The sequence below is a fragment of the Haliotis rufescens genome, unplaced genomic scaffold, assembly GCF_023055435.1.
Source record: "Haliotis rufescens isolate VD_foot unplaced genomic scaffold, xgHalRufe1.0.p SCAF_4, whole genome shotgun sequence".
NCBI classification, from domain to species: domain Eukaryota; kingdom Metazoa; phylum Mollusca; class Gastropoda; order Lepetellida; family Haliotidae; genus Haliotis; species Haliotis rufescens.
The window spans coordinates 20,749,338-20,769,378 of NW_025964112.1; the positions used below are offsets into that span (position 1 = coordinate 20,749,338).

At 38.4% G+C, this 20,041-nt stretch overlaps 1 protein-coding gene across 1 annotated transcript; it reads left to right on the forward strand.

Annotated features, from left to right (window-relative positions):
* The first annotated feature begins 350 nt into the window (after window positions 1-350).
* On the forward strand, window positions 351-14,858 carry LOC124132143. The gene is made up of 10 exons (XM_048381537.1): window positions 351-430; window positions 784-840; window positions 3,362-3,424; window positions 3,600-4,384; window positions 5,907-5,990; window positions 6,132-6,245; window positions 6,502-6,606; window positions 10,113-10,214; window positions 11,197-11,337; window positions 13,189-14,858. Exons 3-10 carry the CDS (start codon window positions 3,420-3,422, stop codon window positions 14,367-14,369), a joined length of 2,517 nt encoding a protein of 838 aa, XP_048237494.1. The 5' UTR covers window positions 351-430; window positions 784-840; window positions 3,362-3,419; the 3' UTR covers window positions 14,370-14,858.
* Window positions 14,859-20,041: the final 5,183 nt, after the last annotated feature.

Below are 20,041 nucleotides of genomic sequence, written 5' to 3' on the forward strand. Positions count from 1 at the left end.
TACATGTATAACTAATTTCCTTCACTTTCTTTGCTAAATGCATGATTTTGTATGCAGGTGCTACCAGTGTTGACATGAACTTTTAGGTTAACATTACTATTACATTACTATTACAATAATGTATGTATTTCAAATACTTCTCGAACTGAACTCATAACCGTCCGATATATTATATAGTACTTATTTTGATTATTCACACCACTGAAAACTAAAAATTGAATTATTGAATCTTCTTTGCAGTCAATACACAGCATGCGTTATGACCAAGGCTGTATACAAAGATGTGATTCAGTAGAAATCGTGTTTTCCAGGAATGGCATACCATATATGGGATTTGTAATGTGCACGAACATGTTCAACAGGTAATATATATGAAGAGTTAGGCTGAGGCCGCGCAAAGCGTTACCTGGTCTCACTGTGTGCAAGCTGGGTGGGTAGACGCTCATATCTCTACCTCTTTGATTTAACTAAGATTGTTCAGTTTAGATTGATGTACATGTTACGTCTTCATTAGTGCACTGACAAATAGTATCATCAGATAAAGTGTAAACGTTGATATTTTATATATCATTACACTTTATCATCGCATGCACATGACATAGTCTGAATCGTGCAATGGACTTTGCTTTGAGCGCTGATATCTTATGATTATGGAAATGGTTTTGTGGTTGATATTTACATCTTGCTTTTCAAAAAGGATATGAAATGTGGAAACATTCGTTCTGTTAATCACAATAAGTCTATAAAATAGTTAAGAGGTGACACGTTTCTGTTTTATTAAAGTTAGATTTCTGTCAGACGAACCGGGAACAGACATTTGGAGGAATCTTCAAGACAAAAGTGAGTACCACATGTATACTTCTGTGTTTTTTTGTCATGTATTCAGGACAGTGTGTATATGTTTTAGATAACGATCCATTCCTAAATAATGCGCTCATATACACATACTTTGACTACTTTACAATTCCCCAAATCAACAGGTGATACTGATATATATATGGCAGATATTAACACATAAACGATACGTAAAGCATGCATATAAAGTTATTTGTTACACAATAATAAAATAAATAAAGATTTAAAATAATTTAACACAACGCCAGATAATAATCAGTGTCAAACATCTGCCGAAACAGATTCCATAAGGCGGTAAAGGCAAAGTGACGAAACCTTTCCGAATATATCACTGAAAATCAGTGATGACCCCAGGCGATGCTCTACCGGTAGCATCCATACTAAACACTTTTCGTTACTAAAGTCAGCTCCAAAAAGTAGGGAGGTGTGAAAACTCTCTCTAACGGTCGTAGCACTGGACAGCCTCACCTATTATGTTGACAAGCGACGAGTCATATCATGTCTACCACATAATTTCTGGAATGACCTAAAAGCTTAGTTGTAAGTAAATGTATTCTTCAGGGAAAATTGAATAGCATGTACATGGTCTGAAGCAATACGATGACATGCATCAGCCAAGTCAGCAACCCTGACTACCCGATCCCGTTAACCGCCTTTTACGACAAGCATAGGTTGCTGAAGACCTTTTCTCTACCCTGATCTTCGCGGGTCAGTTACGAATATGTTCGAATTTAACGGTATGATCTATTACATGACATACATAGAGGTTATACACACTTCTCTTGCGTATGCATTTTATTTACCTAATTGATGTTTTGTCATGGGCTCAACTGTCATAAAAAATATTAGATGCATGGTGCCTTTGTATCGTAAAAATATGCTTTGGTTCCTAACGTCTTTTCTTCTAGTAAGTTGGTGGTTTATTTTTTATTTTTTTTACAAAACAATGAATTAATCTAATGTGACACCAGTGCGTCAAAGGACAAAATTATATCGTTGTGTATCTCACCGACCACGCAATTGTACACATGACTAATGGTTTGTGTCACTGCATTCTCTAGGCATCGTGTTTCCAATGTGAAATCGTATAATTACATATTGATGGTTTATGTGTTCCCAAACATTTGCAGGTTTCACCAAATTTAGGATATGCTCCACAAAGAGGACCATATTGTACCTTGTCTTTTGCCGATAAGTACATCCCCAACTTACCAGGATTCAAACCAATCTAAATGGTGATACTTTCATAGGGCTTTTCCTGAATCTGGCTGCTCCCGCTGCCGCCGCCGCCGCCGCCGCCGCACATTGATTTTTAACCCAAGGAAATTACAATATGCATATCTCCCTTTAGGGCCCTTGGTAATGTTTTTAATACACTGATCAGTCATCCTCAAGGTAATATCCTTAAGAAAGGGGCGTTTTAACGATAACACATGAAGCATTCACTGTAGGACATTGAAACTTGCTACATGTCATTCCAAATCTGAAATGACAGTGAGTGACTTCAGTGAAAGGTAAAGGTCACAGCGAAGGTCATTCATGAAATATTTTTGCCGTGTTTACTCAAATGGCTTTCTTCTGCAGTATTATTACGTCTTGTGTATGCCGTGGTTATATTAATTTGATAACAATGTTCTGATATCAGTATCACGGTGACCTATTTTCAATGAATAGTATATGCTATATTTTCGTTGTTACATTTAAACGTGGGACATCCTATTTTCTGTTATGAGGCTGTATTCCATGTTATTTTTCCAAACCGGATGGGAAGTTATCAAAACAATAATGCCTGTAACGTTCTTATTAATGTAATTGGGACTCTTTTTAAAAGATGTCTTCCATGAGACATGTGTCTTCCCATACCGGAAGTAAAGTAATTAAACAAGGTGTACTTATATCGTTCTTATCAATGTACCTAGAGGCATTGGCGTTTTGCTTTAAAATCACACTGTCTATGACATGGGCTTTCAAGGACTGGAAGTTAAGTCATTAAACCGGATGTGCATATATCGTTCTCATCAATGAATTTAGATGCATTCGCATTGAAACCTTCTGTTTTAAAACCACTATGCAAATAACAGGTATGTTCAGAAACTAGGGCGGATATCATTCAACCGGAAGTGGGTATAAATGTATTTCAAACAGCCAGAGGAACAGGTTAAATAATTATCTGCATTGGGCTTGTTTCCCAAGCCAGAAATGATGTCATTTAACTGAAAGTGATGTCTTAAGAATGGAGATGGCTGTATATTCACAATTGTATTAGCTAGAGGTGAGGTACTTTAATATGATGTGGTGTTGCAGTAGGTCGGTAATGGTATCACACTGGAAATGCGTGGTAGTATTGTGTGACATCTGGGGCCTTCTAGAAATGATGGGTGTGCTACCATTTGGAAAGTCCTTGCAATCAAGTTTTCTAGTTATCTACATCATACAATGGACTAGTAATTAAGAAGATTGTATTGTCCATTTGCCTGTACCTTTACGCCGTGTATCTTATGTCAAGTTTCAATGAGGGATCTCACACTGGCATGGCGGTAGTGTGAAGCAGACATCTTGATTTCATGTGGTAAGTTGTTTTAGACTAATTGCTACATGTTACATTTTTTAGCAATATCATCGCTTAAAACGTATTCGGTAACAATGAATTAATTTGAAGAAATCCACATTAAGGAAGGAATACATTTCTGAAGCTTCATCCGTCGAGCGAAAAACAATACTGACATTGTTACATTTTCTTGCAGGAGCATGAACAACCAGGTGAAAATGGTTCTGCTTGGTCGTCATGGTTGCGGCAAAACTGCAGTGATAGAATCATTTCGTTGGACATCCATTACGCAGCCAACATCTTCGCTTTTGGCGGACAATGTTCACACAGTGACAAAGCATGACTCTAACATAAGCATTATTGAAACGACTGGGCTGTTTGCAGAAGGACAAGATATAAAAGCAAATAAAATGAGACTTGCAGAATCGGTGTACACCTTCACACCAGGCCCTGATGCTTTTGGGCTTGTAGTTCGAATAGGTCGATTTACGCCAGAAGTGAGGACAATGATAGACACTCTTAGAGAAACGTTTGGTGAAGATATGTTCCGATTTACCGTCCTCATCTTTACAAGATTGGATGATCTCAAGTATGATGGCATCACTCTGGAGAAATACCTACAAGAGAGTACACCAGAGCTGAAGAGTGTCCTTGATGCCTGTGGGGGAAGATACATCGGCTTTGACAACACAGGAACGTGGGAATCCAGAGCGGAGGATGCCGATAAACTTCTATCCATGTTGAAGAATCTCCAGAAGCAGAACAACAACATGGTCTATACAGTGGCCATGCTCGAGTACGCCACAAGGTGTCAACAGAAGAAAGAGGAAGAAGATCGGAATCAACAAGATGAGCGCAACCGAAATATTAAAGAAGAGTTGAAAAGTACCATGAGACAGGAACTTGAAGAACAGATAAGAAGAGAGATGCAAGCTGAACTCACGTCAAACACTCAACAGACATGTATTACAACAGGATGTAGTATGTACACTTTTGTACATTATACTGTTCTGGGCATGGATTCTCACCTTCGTGTTTAATATTATATTAATATTCAATATAATTATTTTTAGTTTAGTATTTAGTGAAATTGTGCAACTATTTAATGGGTACGAGTAATATTTCTACAAATATATGGAATGAGATATGAACATCATATACTCTTCAAAAAAAGAAACGCAAAGCCGGATTTGTGTGAGGTAGGAAAATACATTTATACAAGGAACCGTACAAGGTATTGAGCCAAAATGTTGTGGAGAGAACACTTAGTGATTGTAGTCATCTCAGTTATCGGTACCGGTAGGAAAAGTCCAAGGTGAAGGTCAACTACTATCAATAGTATCGATAGCGGCCTGACATCTCCTGCATAATGGAAGAAACGAGTATTCCTGGGGAATGGTAGCCCACTCGGCCTGCTACGCAAAACCCAACTGCTGCAACGTCAGGGGTTGTGGTTGACGTCGGCGTAGCCGTCTATCCAATTCATCCCACGGGTGCTTTATCGGGTTCAAATCCGGGGATCTGGAGGGCCAGAGGAGAACATCAACGTTGTTGTGTAGACAGGTTCTTGTGATCCGTGCTGTATGCGGTTGAGCGTTGTCCTGATGGAATACAGCGTTGCCGTTGGCTGCAATTGGGAGGACGTGTGGTAGGAGAATATCGTTGATGTATCGTTGAGCCGTAAGACTGCCCTGTATATGGACCATACCTGCCCTGCCATGATGAGAGATTACCGCCCGCATCATAACGCTACCCCCATCAAATCTGTCCACTACCTGTACGCAGTTTCCGGCGTAACGTTCTTCCCAACGCCTGTAGACCCGTGCTCTTCGATCCCGTCTACGGAGGAGAAATCTTGACTCGTCGCTGGACCAGACATCTCCTCGTCGCAGTTGACGACACCAATGCAGTCGTTGTTGACGATGTTGTCGACTCATGGGATGCGGTTGAGGTGGCTGTGGTCGTCCTTTCACGGAGGTGGCGCAGTCGGATGTAGCGATGTTGGGCAGGGATGGTTACTCTTGGTCGTCCCGACCTTGGCCGATCACGTGTTGACCAATGCTGTTGAAACCAATCCCATATCCTTGTGATGGTGCTGGGCGCTACATTGAAAGCCCTAGCTACAGCTGATCGGGATTCCCCTGCCTGCAAGCGGCCTATGACGTTGTTTCTTTGCACTTCTGTTAATCTTGGCATGTTGTTGAATTGTCACTGTTCTATTGATCAAAAACCCTGCAATTTAATACCGTTCATAGTGCTTCTGCATGTGCACTGGTGCGTTTTCCCGAACCGTACGTGTTTCCCGACCAATGGTTTGCATGTCCTTGCTATGATCATTTTGATCCGGGACATTTTCACTGACACTTTAACGGATGACCCTAACATATCCGTTTTGCGTTTCTTTTTTTTAAGAGTATATTTCATTTTAAATGTTCATTATTTTGTTGTCAAATTTGTTTTATATAACAGAACGTATCACCTTCTTTTTGTGTTGTAATCATAGAGCCACGCAAACTCCAAACACAAATATATACCAGACAGACTGTTGAATCGGGGGACAAGTTCAATGAGAGAATACCAAAAAAAGGTAAACTTTTTCTTGAATATTTTAGTTTCCTACCCACTGACAAAATCTATTAAGTGCTCTTCATTCTTTTAGACATTATGCACGGCATGCGTCATACATTTGTAAGTCTCAAGTACTCTTTAACATATACCTTATTTCCAGGTGCTAATCGATCCAAACACGAAAGAGGACCAAGGCCGGAGTTGAAGCCAAAGCCTACAACTCGAAAAGTGCAAGAAAATATCATTTCCCGAGACACTCATGAGCAAGATGCTGGTATGTGTTAAATGCAGTGTTGCATAATCAGAAATCTCGTAAACGTTTACCATGGCAGAGATATGTTCTGTGTGATCTTTGATTCCACAATTCAGCTGTAAGGGTTAAATAAGTAAATATAATCATGTTGTGTCGTAAATGTATGAGTGAGTGAGTGAGTATACGTGTGCGTGTGCGAATAATAGATTGTAAATTACTAATTACTGTTCAATTGACTTGGCAATCATTAATATATCTTATATTTGTTTGTTTGTAGCTCAAAACGAAAGACATGCAACTGTAGACGACACCAGTGGAAATGATGCCAAACCAAAACGAAGCGGGCTGATTGCAAGAATGCTTCATTTTTGGGAGTCTTTTCGCCCAAAATAAAACTTTGCGTCAGACGGTATTAATGTGATTAGAACATTTGGTTACATGTCTGATATTTTGTCATGATCCGCAGATACAGCAAAATCATGTTTATAAGGCACACATAGTGCAACTATTACATCATGAAAGACTGCTTAATATGCCTATCATAGGCACATTATGTCAAGTTTCGAATAAAAGTAAACAGAGAAATAAAATTGTATGAATCAATGTATAACAAAAATCTTTTACTTTGCAAGCATTGTCAAAACACAAAATAAGTGAGTGAGTGAGTGAGTGAGTGAGTGAGTGAGTGAGTGAGTGAGTTTGATTTTACGCCGCTTTTAGCATTATTCCAGCAATATCACGGCGGGGGACACCAGAAATGGGCTTCACACATTGTACCCATGTAACCCGGGACTTGGAAATTATGGAAATGGTTTTGTCGCTTATATTTGCTTCAACTCAAACCAGACATAAATGCATTGTCTGAAGCAACACTATTATGACCCTAAGTGCAGAAGCAGAACAACCTTAACGAATGATCATTCTAGTGCCATTGACATTCCTTGAGTGTCGTTCAAAACCTTGTCCGCTCTAAGGATGATATTACCTAATTTTATTACGGTAATACCTAATTCTATGAAAAAGATGATATTACCTAATTCCACGAAAACAAATGCCATCCGAGGTTTACTGAGAAAACAATATGTGAAATGCTGGAAATCTACGTAAAATTGATATCATCCACGTAAAATTTGGGGTAAGATATTTAGGCAAGAAGCAGGCATCCCCATTGGCACCAAGTGTGGCCCCCTTCTTTGCTGGTCTATTTCTTTATGCATATGAATCCGAATTTCTGTTCGGATTGGCAAAGTCAAAACAAGGTAATTTGGCCAAGAAGTTTTACTTAAGCTTCAGGTACATCGATGAACTCATATCGTTAAATAACCATCAAATAGCCAATTCCCTTCCACTGATCTACCCACCTGAACTAGAAACAAAGGAGACCAGTGAGACCGCATAACGATTCAGAGTGACAAAACACTCTCCACAAGACTGTATGACAAGAGGGATGACTTCAACTTTCCAAAGTCAACTTTCCCTTCATGTCGAGCATTATTCCAGCAGCTCCAGCCTGTTTACATTTCACAGCTTTTGAGATACAATCGAGCATGCTCTTTCTACCAAGAGTTCAAAGAGCGTCATACGACTCTTGCTAAGTAGTTGTTTGATCAATGTTACACAACATTCAAGTTTTCAAAACGTTTTATGGTAGACATGTGGACATTTCCAAGTTTGACGCATCAGTGACAAAAATGATGTCCGATGCAATTCCCTATTTTGACTCGTACCATATGTTCCCATGGGGTTTTTTTCACGTGAACAATTGACTCGCCTTTGCATGTGTTTATGACGGGTGGTACAGGTTGGGCATGATTCGCTCACCTTTTCGCGGCCACCTGGTATCAGCACTACATGTATTTGATAGCGATTCTTAAACACACTCACATGATATAGTTGGAATCGTACAATCGACTCTGCTTTATGCAGAGATTTCTATTAGTTATGGAAAGGATTTTGTCGCTTTATTTAATTATTCTATAGTAAACACTTCTTGAGTTACCACAAACATAATGCATGTTTGAGTAAGTTTGACCTTCAATACCAGTGACAAGTATTTCAAGAACACATCAACGGGCTATCAAGCAATTAAACCAAATTGACGTCCCGAGGAGTTGAGGTCACCATGACACACTACCGTCAGATCACAGCTAACGGCCATGATCTAATTAGGAGATTTAGCTTGTATGTTTTTATTTATTTTGGATTCGCACTGAAGATTAGATACCTTTTTTTAATTTGGAGCCCAGTGCTTTAGCTAAAAGGAGGTATCTTGTCTACAGTGGGACGACATCAAATTTCAAAACCTAGTAGTTCTATCTCCATTTTACTATGACGGAAAGAATGATTTCAAAACGGTAGTCTTTGTGGAATGAGTAATTACATATGGGTACATAGGTCAGCGATCTTCGATGGTTCGGAAAAGGGGTCACAGGTAGTGATAAATTTGAAAAATATTACTCAAGTTCAATATTATCTTCTTAAAATATTATCGGGTTTTCAAAACGAATTTATGAAATATCAATCCATCGAAATATTTTAATTTTCAACGCAACCTGTTGGATATTTGTACTGCTTGACGACTCAACCAAGTCTTTCTTGGACATCGACGTCAGAAGTCAATTCTTGGAAATCAATAAAACATTCCCACTGTAGGGGTGACAAAAAGAAAAATTCAACTTTGTTAAATCAGTATTTTTTGGATTATTTAAGTTGTACTTTTGTAGCAGTTGGTTGAAATATCTCGCCAGCAGTAATTTATTTACGAATGAGTGTCTCTCCATTCCCGACTTGACCTGAATACAAAAGTACAAAGTCGCACCATTTTAGTCCTTTGACACACATTTGTCCCTGAAATGATAATAAATTTTAATTTTGGTTATTAATTTGTTTGCTTGTTTGTTGTTTAACGCCGAACTCAGCAACATTCCTGCTATATGACGGCGGTCTGTAAATAATCGAGTTTGGGCCAGACAGTCCAGTGAGTGACATCATGAGCATCGATCCACGCAAATGGGATACGATGACATACATCAACCAAATCAGCGGGCCTGGCCACCCGATCCCGTTTGTCGCCTCTTACAAGCAAAGTCGCCTCTTAAGGCAAGCATGAGTTGCTGAAGCCCTATTCTACCCGGGATCCTCACGGGTCGGTTATTGATTTATCATGTTTACTGTTAATTATTGATTTGAGTCCCTTTATGTTCTTAGAGATGTTTATTACTATTAGCCAAAGTAGGCAGCCTAAAAAACTATATTGATTGATTGATCTCTACCATAAGATTTATAACATTTTTAGCAGTGTAAATGGCAGCACAAGGATGGAAATTGTTTACAATGAATTTGATCAATTAAGAACAAAATTTAAAGTTTAAATAATTTAACTATTGATACTACAGCATCTAAAATAAGATGAAATAAGGATATAAGGAAATGAGTGTCTTGGATCTTGAGGACAATTCTGAGAGTTATTTTTAGCGATTTTGAGTTAATCCTTTTGTAATTTTGGAGAATCTATCATCGTGAATGCTAATCATATAAATGCATTATTGAAATACATAATTCAGAATAAAGCCGAAATAATGGTAGTTTAAATTGTCTTTTATCTAAAGTTTTGTGCCAAAATGGCATTTTCAGTGCGATTGTTTTACAGGCATATCGAATACGTTCTTGAAATATTAAACTTCATAGCTTAAAGAAGATTGAGTAGTAAAATTATCTTTCAAGCTTGTCAATGAAGGGAGATAACTTTGAGCTCATGCAATATACATGCACGTGTGGTAAATCCTTTTGAATGATTTTGCACATCGGTCGCTTCTTGCGAGCAACAGTCACCAAAGATGTCCAGACTTTGAGTGTTTGTGACGAAAGTTATTTATTTTTTTATTTCAGTGTGGGTATGTGCAACCTGTTATCATAACAACGATGCCGCCAATGACAGTTGTCAAGAATGTGGAACATCCAAATTGACGAGGAAGAGAATTGTGAAAAGGGGTATGAACATCTCTCTTACCAGAATAGTCACGTTTAGCCTTCCCAAAGACAGTTGATTATTTTGATTACCGATTTTGATTTCAAACATTTTGCATAGCATTACCACTTAGTGCCAAACATGCTTTAATCTTATGTTTGGACATGAGTTTGCAGTAGGTAGAATACACATGTATGGATGTGAATTGTGAATTCTTTTCTGCGGATAAACAATACAAAAGTGTTCGACTCAAGAACACTTAACAGTAGGTACTTGTTGAAGTATATATCAGAACATATAATAGGCAACAAATACAGTAAGTTTTACTTTCTTTGAGGATACATTCATAACGCAAAATAGTGCGTTGCTCAAACACACCATGCTTCGGGGAATTTGCCTGCTGCACGTACTTCACGTACTTCATGTAGTACATTTAGTGCAAAAGTTCATATCGTTTTCCAGTCATATAAGTCTTATAAAAGACGCGTTTGAGTGTCTGTGTATTAACTCGCATAGTCATGTCAAGAAGGGGACACGTTATTAGTCTTTTCTTGATGACAGTATCTTTTTAAAACACTTTGATGTGGCTTTAGTATTCTAGCCACATTTATCACACTTTGCGACGTTTTGTGGTACATTTTCTGAAAAAAGTATCCTAAAGTTTTAGTTGTCCATTTTTTGCTGTCATGAGTGCTATTTAGGCATGTTATGGCAACGTATGTAACCAACACATTTTCATTATGAATAGGAAAGTTTTCACATTTCGATTTTTACATTCTCCGATTTCAATGTAGTTCCTTGGTGTTAGCATCTATTATCGTCAAATCTAGGCGTCTTGCTCAGTTGCACAGTTATGTCGTATGAGAGAATCACTTTATTTTCTGTTGTTGTTAATTCAACCATATTCTTTCGTCTCTTTCCACTGCGCAACAACTTTATTGACAACAGGGGAGTGTTTAACAATGACATAATTAACAGGTATAGTTCCACTTCATTTCCTTGTAGATGCACAACGGACATCTCCTCCCCTGCCTGTTCAGGCTCCTCCACCTCCTCCATTGCAGATGGTCGATCAAGTCTACAGTAAGCCAACGCAGAAGGTGGCCCGTGTCAATCCTTTTCCAAAACCCTCACGACAAGGAATTGGTATGTTCCTAATCTATGGGGCTAGGACAAAAAAAATGATTGTCACATATCTATGGTATAGATTCCTGGTACATCTATCATAGTTGGCCAACAAATGTGGATTAACATTATGTTATATTATTTGATTAAAAACAAGAAAACAGCATTATCACTAATGCAACTACTCTGTAAAAAGTAATATGGCACCAATTCTCGAACTCAGTCTACATAAGAATCATTAGCTAACTTCAGGAGTTTCTGAGAAAACTTGTCCCCATTGCAGACACTGTGCACTTTGTAAAATAACATGGATGAAGGGCCCCAACTGTGTATGCTCCAAATCTAAAAACATGTAACAAGGGAAGTTACTCTGGGTAAAAAGAATTTACGGGACCAATTTGCGAACATTGTCTTCTATAAGCTTGTAAAGATTCATTCATGTAACGTAAGTAGTTTCTGAGAAAACTTGTAAAAAGAAATCATTTACGGCACCAATTTTCGAACTCAATTTTGACAAGTAGCTCTTAGATAAGCATGCAAACTTTCATTCATGTAATTTCAGTAGGTTTTTTTTAGAAAACTTTTCCCCATTTCACACAGTATGCACTAAGTTGAAAATCACCGAGCAAGGGCCATAACGTAAAAAATGAATTCAAGACACCAAATTTCAAACTCATTTGAGAACATTACCAGTAATATTAGTGTGTAAAATTCCATTTCTCAAACCCCAAACTTCATGGTATATGACGAATTTGGCCAATTTCCTCTTCACATAACCATAGCTAATTATTGGCACAAACTGAAACTCGTATATAACCCTATTAAATTATCATAATATGTTCTTCGCTTTAAGAAAGCAAATAATTCTGTAAATACAAGGGATAATAGCTGGTTGAACAATGTCCAGAAAAGTCTTGATAACTGTGGCATGTCATATGTGTTCAATGACCCATATTTGTACACCAGCAAGTGGCTAGTCTCTAAGGTAGAGTTAACGTTAAAAGATCAATTTACATAATCATGACGGAGAACTATGTGCAATAGTTACAAAGGAACTTGCTACAAATTACTTAAATCTGCCCCATCCTTTGAAACATACCTCCTCCTTCCAAGGACAATCTCTTTCCCACTCCTTTTCAAACCTGTAACCATAATTTACCCTGCTGAGACTGGCCGCTGGCTTGGTATACTGAGAGAAGAAGGAACCTCTACACCTTGTAACTCGCCAGCTATTGCTGACGAGTTCCACTATTTAGTTAAATGTCAAGCCTTCGTAGTAGATATATACCAGTAAAATGTTATTTATAGCCTAATCTTTATAAGCTCAAATAATATCTGTGTGCAACGAGAATAGCAGAAATAAGCAATTTGTCCAAGTTTATTTCCAATGAGTACAAATGCGTTAGAAATAATACATAAACATACTCTTGTTGAACATATACTTGTCTGTAAAACACGCTCTTGTACCACCGTGGGTGTTTCCATGACAATAAACAATTTATATTTTGAAATTCTAACAAAAAGAGTTTATTAGAAAATGTGCCCCCTTTCAGAAGCGAACGGACAGACGGGCGAACTTTGTGGCAGGGGATAATAACTATCACGATTACTATTTGGTTTATATCTAGGCACCTTTTTTTTGTTTATTCAACTTCGTCATGAAGTCAGGTGATGTACCAAACGTAATATAACACAGGTACATATGTCATATTCATGAAAGTTGGATTGTAAAGTGCTACCATGAGACAATCTATTACAGACATGTCGTATTTCTCAGCCTTTAGTAATGTGTCTCATTCTTAAACAATGGTATTTGATATATGCTGTATGATGTTTGTGCGCCATATATAAAGGCATTTTTTTGTCTTTCAGAATTGGGCGAATTGAGACTGGTACTACTTGGTAAAACTGGAGCAGGAAAGAGTGCAACAGCAAACACAATAATGAATAAGAAGGTTTTTGATTCAAGATCGTCAATGACCTCGGTAACCGAAAAATGTCAGTTTGTTCATGGCGATTTTTTTGGCAACACCATCCAGATTGTTGATACACCCGGATTATTTGACACCAACACAAAGAAGGAGGTTATTGATACAGAAATTAAGAAATGTATTGCACTTTCGGCCCCAGGACCACATGCCTTTTTGTTGGTTTCATCCTTAACCAACAGGTTCACAGAGGAAGAAGGGAAAGTCTTTGACGAAATTGACGACATGTTTGGGGAGCAAGTGCTCAACTACATGGTCATCGTCTTCACTGGAAGAGATCAGATCGAACCTAAGACAGTGGAGAAACACATTCAAGGCGCACCTGACAAATTAAAACAGATTTTAAGTAACGCTGGAGGAGGATATGTCACCTTCAACAACAGAGGAAAGGAACTTGAAAAGGAAGCGGATGTAAAATGCCTTATTCAACGCATCAAAGACACAGTGAATAAGAATGGAGGGAAACATTTCACCTCAAAAATGTTCCAGGAGGCAGAAGAAATTATTCAAGAGAGAATCAAGAGAGATATAGCTGACAAAGAAAAAGAGATGAGAAGGGAAATTGAGGAAGAATTGCGCGAAGAGATGAAGGAGTTCATGCAGAACGAGAGGGAGTATTACGAGAAGCTTCATGAAGCCAATGTGAAAGAAATGGAAGATTTAAAACTTCAACTAAAGGGAGAGCGGGATAAACATGCCAGAAAGCGTTCACTTGTTATAGAGAAGGAGAGGACCTTGGGGGAGCTGGTACAGAGTGAGATGGAGATGAAGACGAAGAAGAACAAACTTGTCCAGCAGTTGCAGAAGGCTGATGGTGAAGAGAAAGTGCAAATGCAGCGTCAACTGGCAAATGTTGGGGAGGAGGTGACGCGCATACTTGCTGAAAGGAAGAGAGTAGAAGATGAAGTCACAAATGACCGATTTTCAGCAGAATGTAATTTGAGAGCACAACAAGTAAGAGAAACTGAAAGGGGAAACATACAGAACGAAGATGAAGCAACACTCAGTAGATTCGCTGCAGGCATGAAGAATATGGGGAGGCGTTTTCTCAAATTATTTAAGTAGGCATACATAGTGTGCCATTTAGTGAAGATGAAGCAACACTTCGAAGATTCGCTGCAGGCATGAAGAATATGGGGAGGCGTTTTCACAAGTTATTTAAGTAGGCATACATAGTTATGACATTTAGTGAAGATTAAGCAACACTCCGAAGATTCGCTACATACATGAAGAATATGGGGAGGCGTTTTCTCAAGTTATTTTAGTAGGCATACATAGTGTGACATTTAGTGAAGATGAAGCAACACCTCGATGATTCGCTGCAGGCATGAAGAATATGGGGAGGCGTTTCCTCAAGTTATTTAAGTAGGCATACATAGTGTGACATTTAGTGAAGATGAAGCAACACCTCGAAGATTCGCTGCAGGCATGAAGAATACGGGGAGGAGTTTTCTCAAGTTATTATCACCCGCCACGAAGTGGAAGGGGGATATAGGAATGGGTGCGTCCGTCCGTCACATTTCGAAAGTATTTTTCAAATTTCCATGGCAACGATTTTGGCTTAGACTGAAAATGGCGGTAGTCCTCGTTTCCGGAGCAGATGTTGAAAACCGTACCATAATTCTTCACCAAACTTCGCACATAGATAGGTCTAGTGGTAAACTGGTGCCTTTTGATAGTTTGGGATTTAAAAATAAAATGTTTTTCGACTTTCCATGGCAACGACTTTGATTTAGACTGAAAATGGCGGTACTCCTCGTTTCCGGAGCAGATCTTTGAAAACCGTACCATATTTCTTCACCAAACTTGGCACATAGATAGGTCTAGTGGTGAACTGGTGCCTTTTTATAGTTTGGGATTTGTATAAAAAAAAATCGAGTTTCCATAGCAACGACTTTGACTTAGATTGAAAATTGTGATAGTCCTCGTTTCCGGAGCAGATCTTGAAAATCGTACCATATTTCTTCACCAAACTTGGCACATAGCTGGGTCTAGTGGTGAACTGGTGCCTTTTGATTGTTTGGGATTTTTGCAGAAATTAGTTTTCGAGTTTCCATGGCTACGACTTTGGTTTTGACTGAAAATGGCGGTAGTCCGCGTTTCCGGAGCAGATATTGTAAACCGTACCATATTCCTTCACCAAACTTGACACATAGATAGGTCTAATGGTGTACTGGTGCCTTTTGATAGTAAAGGATTTTTTTTTTTAAATATGTTTTGAGTTTCCATAGCAACGACTTTGGCTTAGACTGAAAATGGCGGTAGTCCTCATTTCCGGAGCAGGTCTTGAAAACTGTACCTTATTTCTTCACCAAACTTGGCACATAGATAGGTCTTGTGGTGAACTGGTGCCTTTCGATAGTTTAGGATTTGTAAAAAAAAGAATTTCGAGTTTCCATTGCAATGACTTTGACTTAGATTGAAAATGGTGATAGTCCTCGTTTCCGGAGCAGATCTTGAAAACCGTACCATATTTCTTCACCAAATTTTGCACATAGCTGGGTCTAGTAGTGAACTGGTGCCTTTTGATAGTTTAAGATATTTTTTTAAAAATAATTTCAAGTTTCCATGGCAATGACTTTCGCTTAGACTGAAAATGGCGGTAGTCCTCGTTTCCGGAGCAGATATTGTAAACCGTACCATATTTCTTCGCCAAACTTGACACATAGATAGGCCTAATGGTGTACTGGTGCCTTTTGATAGTAAAGGATTTTTTCTTTTAAATATGTTTTGAGTTTCCATAGCAACGACTTTGGCTTAGACTGAAAATGGCGGTAGTCCTCATTTCCGGAGCAGGTCTTGAAAACTGTACCATATTTCTTCACCAAACTTGGCACATAGATAGGTCTTGTGGTGAACTACCGCCTTTTGATAGTTTGGGATTTAAGAAGAAATTATTTGTCGAGTTTCCATGACTACGACTTTGGTTTAGACTCAAAATGGCGGTAGTCCTCGTTTCCGGAGCAGATCTTCAAAATCGAACCATATTTCTTCACCAAACTTGGCACATTGATAGGTCTAGTGGTGAACTGGTGCCTTTTGAAAGTTTGGGATTTTTTAAGAAATCATTTTTCGAGTTTCCATGGCAACGACTTTGGCTTAGACTGAAAATGGTTGCAGTCCTCGTTTCCGGAGCAGATGTTGTAAACCGTACCATATTTCTTAACCAAACTTGGCACATAGATAGGTCTAGTGGTGATCTAGTACCTTTTGATAGTTTGGGATTTTTATAAAAAATATTTTTTGACTTTCCATGGCAATGACTTTCATTTAGACTGAAAATGGCGGTAGTCCTCATATTTGCGGAGCAGGTCTTGAAAACTGTACCATATTTCTTCACCAAACTTGGCACATAGATAGGTCTAGTGGTGAACTGGTGCCTTTTGATAGTTTGGGATTTTTATAACAAATATTTTTTGACTTTCCATAGCAATATATTCTTGTCAACCATACTCTGTTCTTCACTTGCTTGATAATGGTGTTAGAACCTACACCGAAACCATCGCTCCTAATTGTAATAAAGAAGTTGTTCGTCCATATGTCTCATCCTTACTCATTACAAATTCAGTAACATATTCTATCATAAACTGCAGATGGAAAAACAACACCAGTAATAACCTTTTTTAGTTCTGCAATTAGGCCATATCCTAAAAGGCCCAGTGAACATAGTTCACAGGAGCTAATGCATTGCACACACCCGACATGTCATATTGGTGGGGGATGTGAGTATTTCATTCTTGTTTAAGTAGGCATACATTGTGTGATATTTGGTGAAGATGAAGCAACACTTCGAAGATTCGCTGCAGGCATGAAGAATATGGGGAGGCGTTTTCTAAAGTTATTTAAGTAGGCATACATATTGTGACATTTAGTACTTAGTTTAATAGGGTCAAACATATGACCTTTTTGGCGTCTGTATGTATCTCTATCTAATCCTTATGCTGTCACAATTTGTTCATTGTTAACGCAGCACTCACCAAGCTATGTGAATACGGCTGGCATTGCATTGCTATCCTTGCATCTTGAAGGACTATATAACGGATACAACAGTCCGTTTGCCACACCGTTTTCAAGTGGATTAGTATTGAGACGGCCCCAACCAAAACTATGTAATTCTCTCTAACACCGAGCTCCCCCACCCCTGTAAAAGGACAATTGCCGTATTTCAAAACATCATAGTTTTTTTAAACTAGTCCGGTGTTGTGGTAAATAAACTTCAAATCTGGGTGGGTAAAAGACATTCAATAACATGTGTCATTTATTGGCAAACGGACTGCACTCCGAATCCATGTTATATTTGATCAAATATATAGATATTACATAATGTGATGTGTGCATTACAAGAACCAGGATTACCATCCTGTTTGGTGTATTTTTGTCCTCTTTTCTGCAATATTTTATTAGATTAGGTGGGTGTATGTCTATAACGTCACAATCATTATCAGAAATAGTCCCGGTAAATTAAGACTGCCTTTAAATAACCAAGTATGGCCATGGTGAATCAGTGGCTGAACGTCTAATCAACGATCCACGACATCGGAGTTTGATGACATACAATGAGACAAGTCACAATGCCCGACCACCTGACCCCCATTGTAGCCAGAATCAAACCATCGGACTAACGAATCTGAGGAATTCTTATGTCTTTCATCTGATATCATGCCCTTACGTGGCAGAATCTTTTCGTAGAGGCCAGTGGTAGACATGGAATGAATGAATGAATATGCATTGTGCTAGTATTTATATAGATAGGTGCATTATTAACACATGTTACATATATATATATATATATATATATATATATATATATATATATATATATATATATATATATATATATTCGTCATTAACTATGTACACAAGAGAGCACTTTTCCAATACAACAGATTGAATTTAGTTAATGCAATACATTTCTTAAATTTAAGATTTAAGGAATCTGATGAATTCTTATAATTCTTATTAGTTGCTTGCGAAATAAATCATTTTATATGTCTTTGTCTGATACCATACCCTTACGTGGCAGAATCTTCTCGTAGGGGCCAGTGGTAGACATCTACTTTGAAACCATTGGATAATTTAATAATGCTGAAAAGGTTTTCGCTTGTATCCGCCCGTGACGACACCTAGATATAATCGAAAGCTGATTTAGCTTGAGCATGTCATTTGAAAATGAAACGAAATTGGACGAGGGTTTCTGCAATAATATTACCCAGGAAAATAGCGTTACTGTTATTACCATTATAACTTAACATTGCCCTTAGCATACCTAAACCAAATCAGTTTCCACACGGACACAACGGAGGTAAATGACGCACTGGTCTAGAACCACGTTAACAATGGATTACGTATCTATAAGACGTCATTCGACCTTGCATTTAGACATCGGAGAGAAACAGTTTTGTGAGCAAATGTGAGTGCAGCTGTTTATACAGTGACCTGCCAGGGAGAGGATCAGAACACTGAGTGAACGTCATTGAGTAACGTGATTGATAATGGCCAGTCGCTCGGCGGGCATTATCAAGATACAGCGTTCCGTTTTTTGATAATTATATCCAGTTTAGCTGTAATGATGTTTAACGCCTGTCACATACCGGCATGTAAATTATCGCCTTTTTTATTCTTCACTCCCTGGGAAGTATACAAAACAAGCTGCCTTAGGCGCAAGAAGGTTAATAGTGCTGGGTGAACAGAGGCTTATTTCAAATAAGTCACTTGCCCAAAAGTGCTACATGTGCTTAAGTGTGGGGCTGGACCGAAACTCAGAAGCCAAGCTGCCGGACCCGATCACCCATCCAAGAACGCCCCACGACAAACGTTGCTTAACTTCAGCATATTTATGAACAGGTGGCACGTGGCTATGTCTTATACAGTTTCAAGTGAAATAGCTTCAAGCATCCAAGATTGCATAGAAACGTCAAGTTAAACGAATTGTGAAGATATAATAAAAAACAAATAGTTTTCGTGTTTGTCATACTTAGGTGATATGACATCGAAATGACGAGTCACGTGGACTAGAGTGGGATACTCCTATCATGAGTAAACAGTATTCTGTTACATATGTTCCTTATGAATGGTTTTACGACGCTCTTGACAATGTTTTAGCAATATCTCTTCGGGGACACAAAAATGGGTGTCATATTTATATGGTGCGAGTGCATTTTGTTAGATTGGCTGTGAAATGTTAATTTCACTTGTGAGATGGCCCCTTTATATCCCGTCATCGCTGAGGGATCGGGTGCCCAGGCTCGCTGATGCATGTTATCCAATTACATAGATCGATGCTCATGATGTAAGTGGCTGGATTGTCTGGTCAAAATTGGATTATTTACAGACCGCCGTCATAAAGTTTGAATATTACTGATTTCGGCGTTTAACAACAAACAAACAAACAAACAGAAGTGAGTATAATATGGCTTCTTTTAGAATTTTAAATTAAACAATAATGCCTCAATAAATGGATGAGCAATGGACCAACACATTAAGTTCTATGGATGTCAACGTACATATTATTTTTATATGTAGTATTCCCATATGCTTCTTACAGCAATAAGACAATTCTCATCGGAATAATGGCGGCAAACATGAGTGAAGTCATTGGAGCGATCATTGGTGCAAAATTGTAGTTGAGGTGGACAACTTTCTTCGTTGAGTTTAGCACTGTATCATAAGGGCGTACACACCGAATTTTGATCGCATATAAGTTTAAGTGACACCTAGACGATATTCTTATAGAACCA

Coding starts and splice junctions, on each gene's coding strand:
- LOC124132143 (XM_048381537.1), top strand. Junction 6,246..6,501: donor CACTCATGAGCAAGATGCTG/GTATGTGTTAAA, acceptor GTTTGTTTGTAG/CTCAAAACGAAAGACATGCA. Junction 10,215..11,196: donor GAAGAGAATTGTGAAAAGGG/GTATGAACATCT, acceptor ATTTCCTTGTAG/ATGCACAACGGACATCTCCT.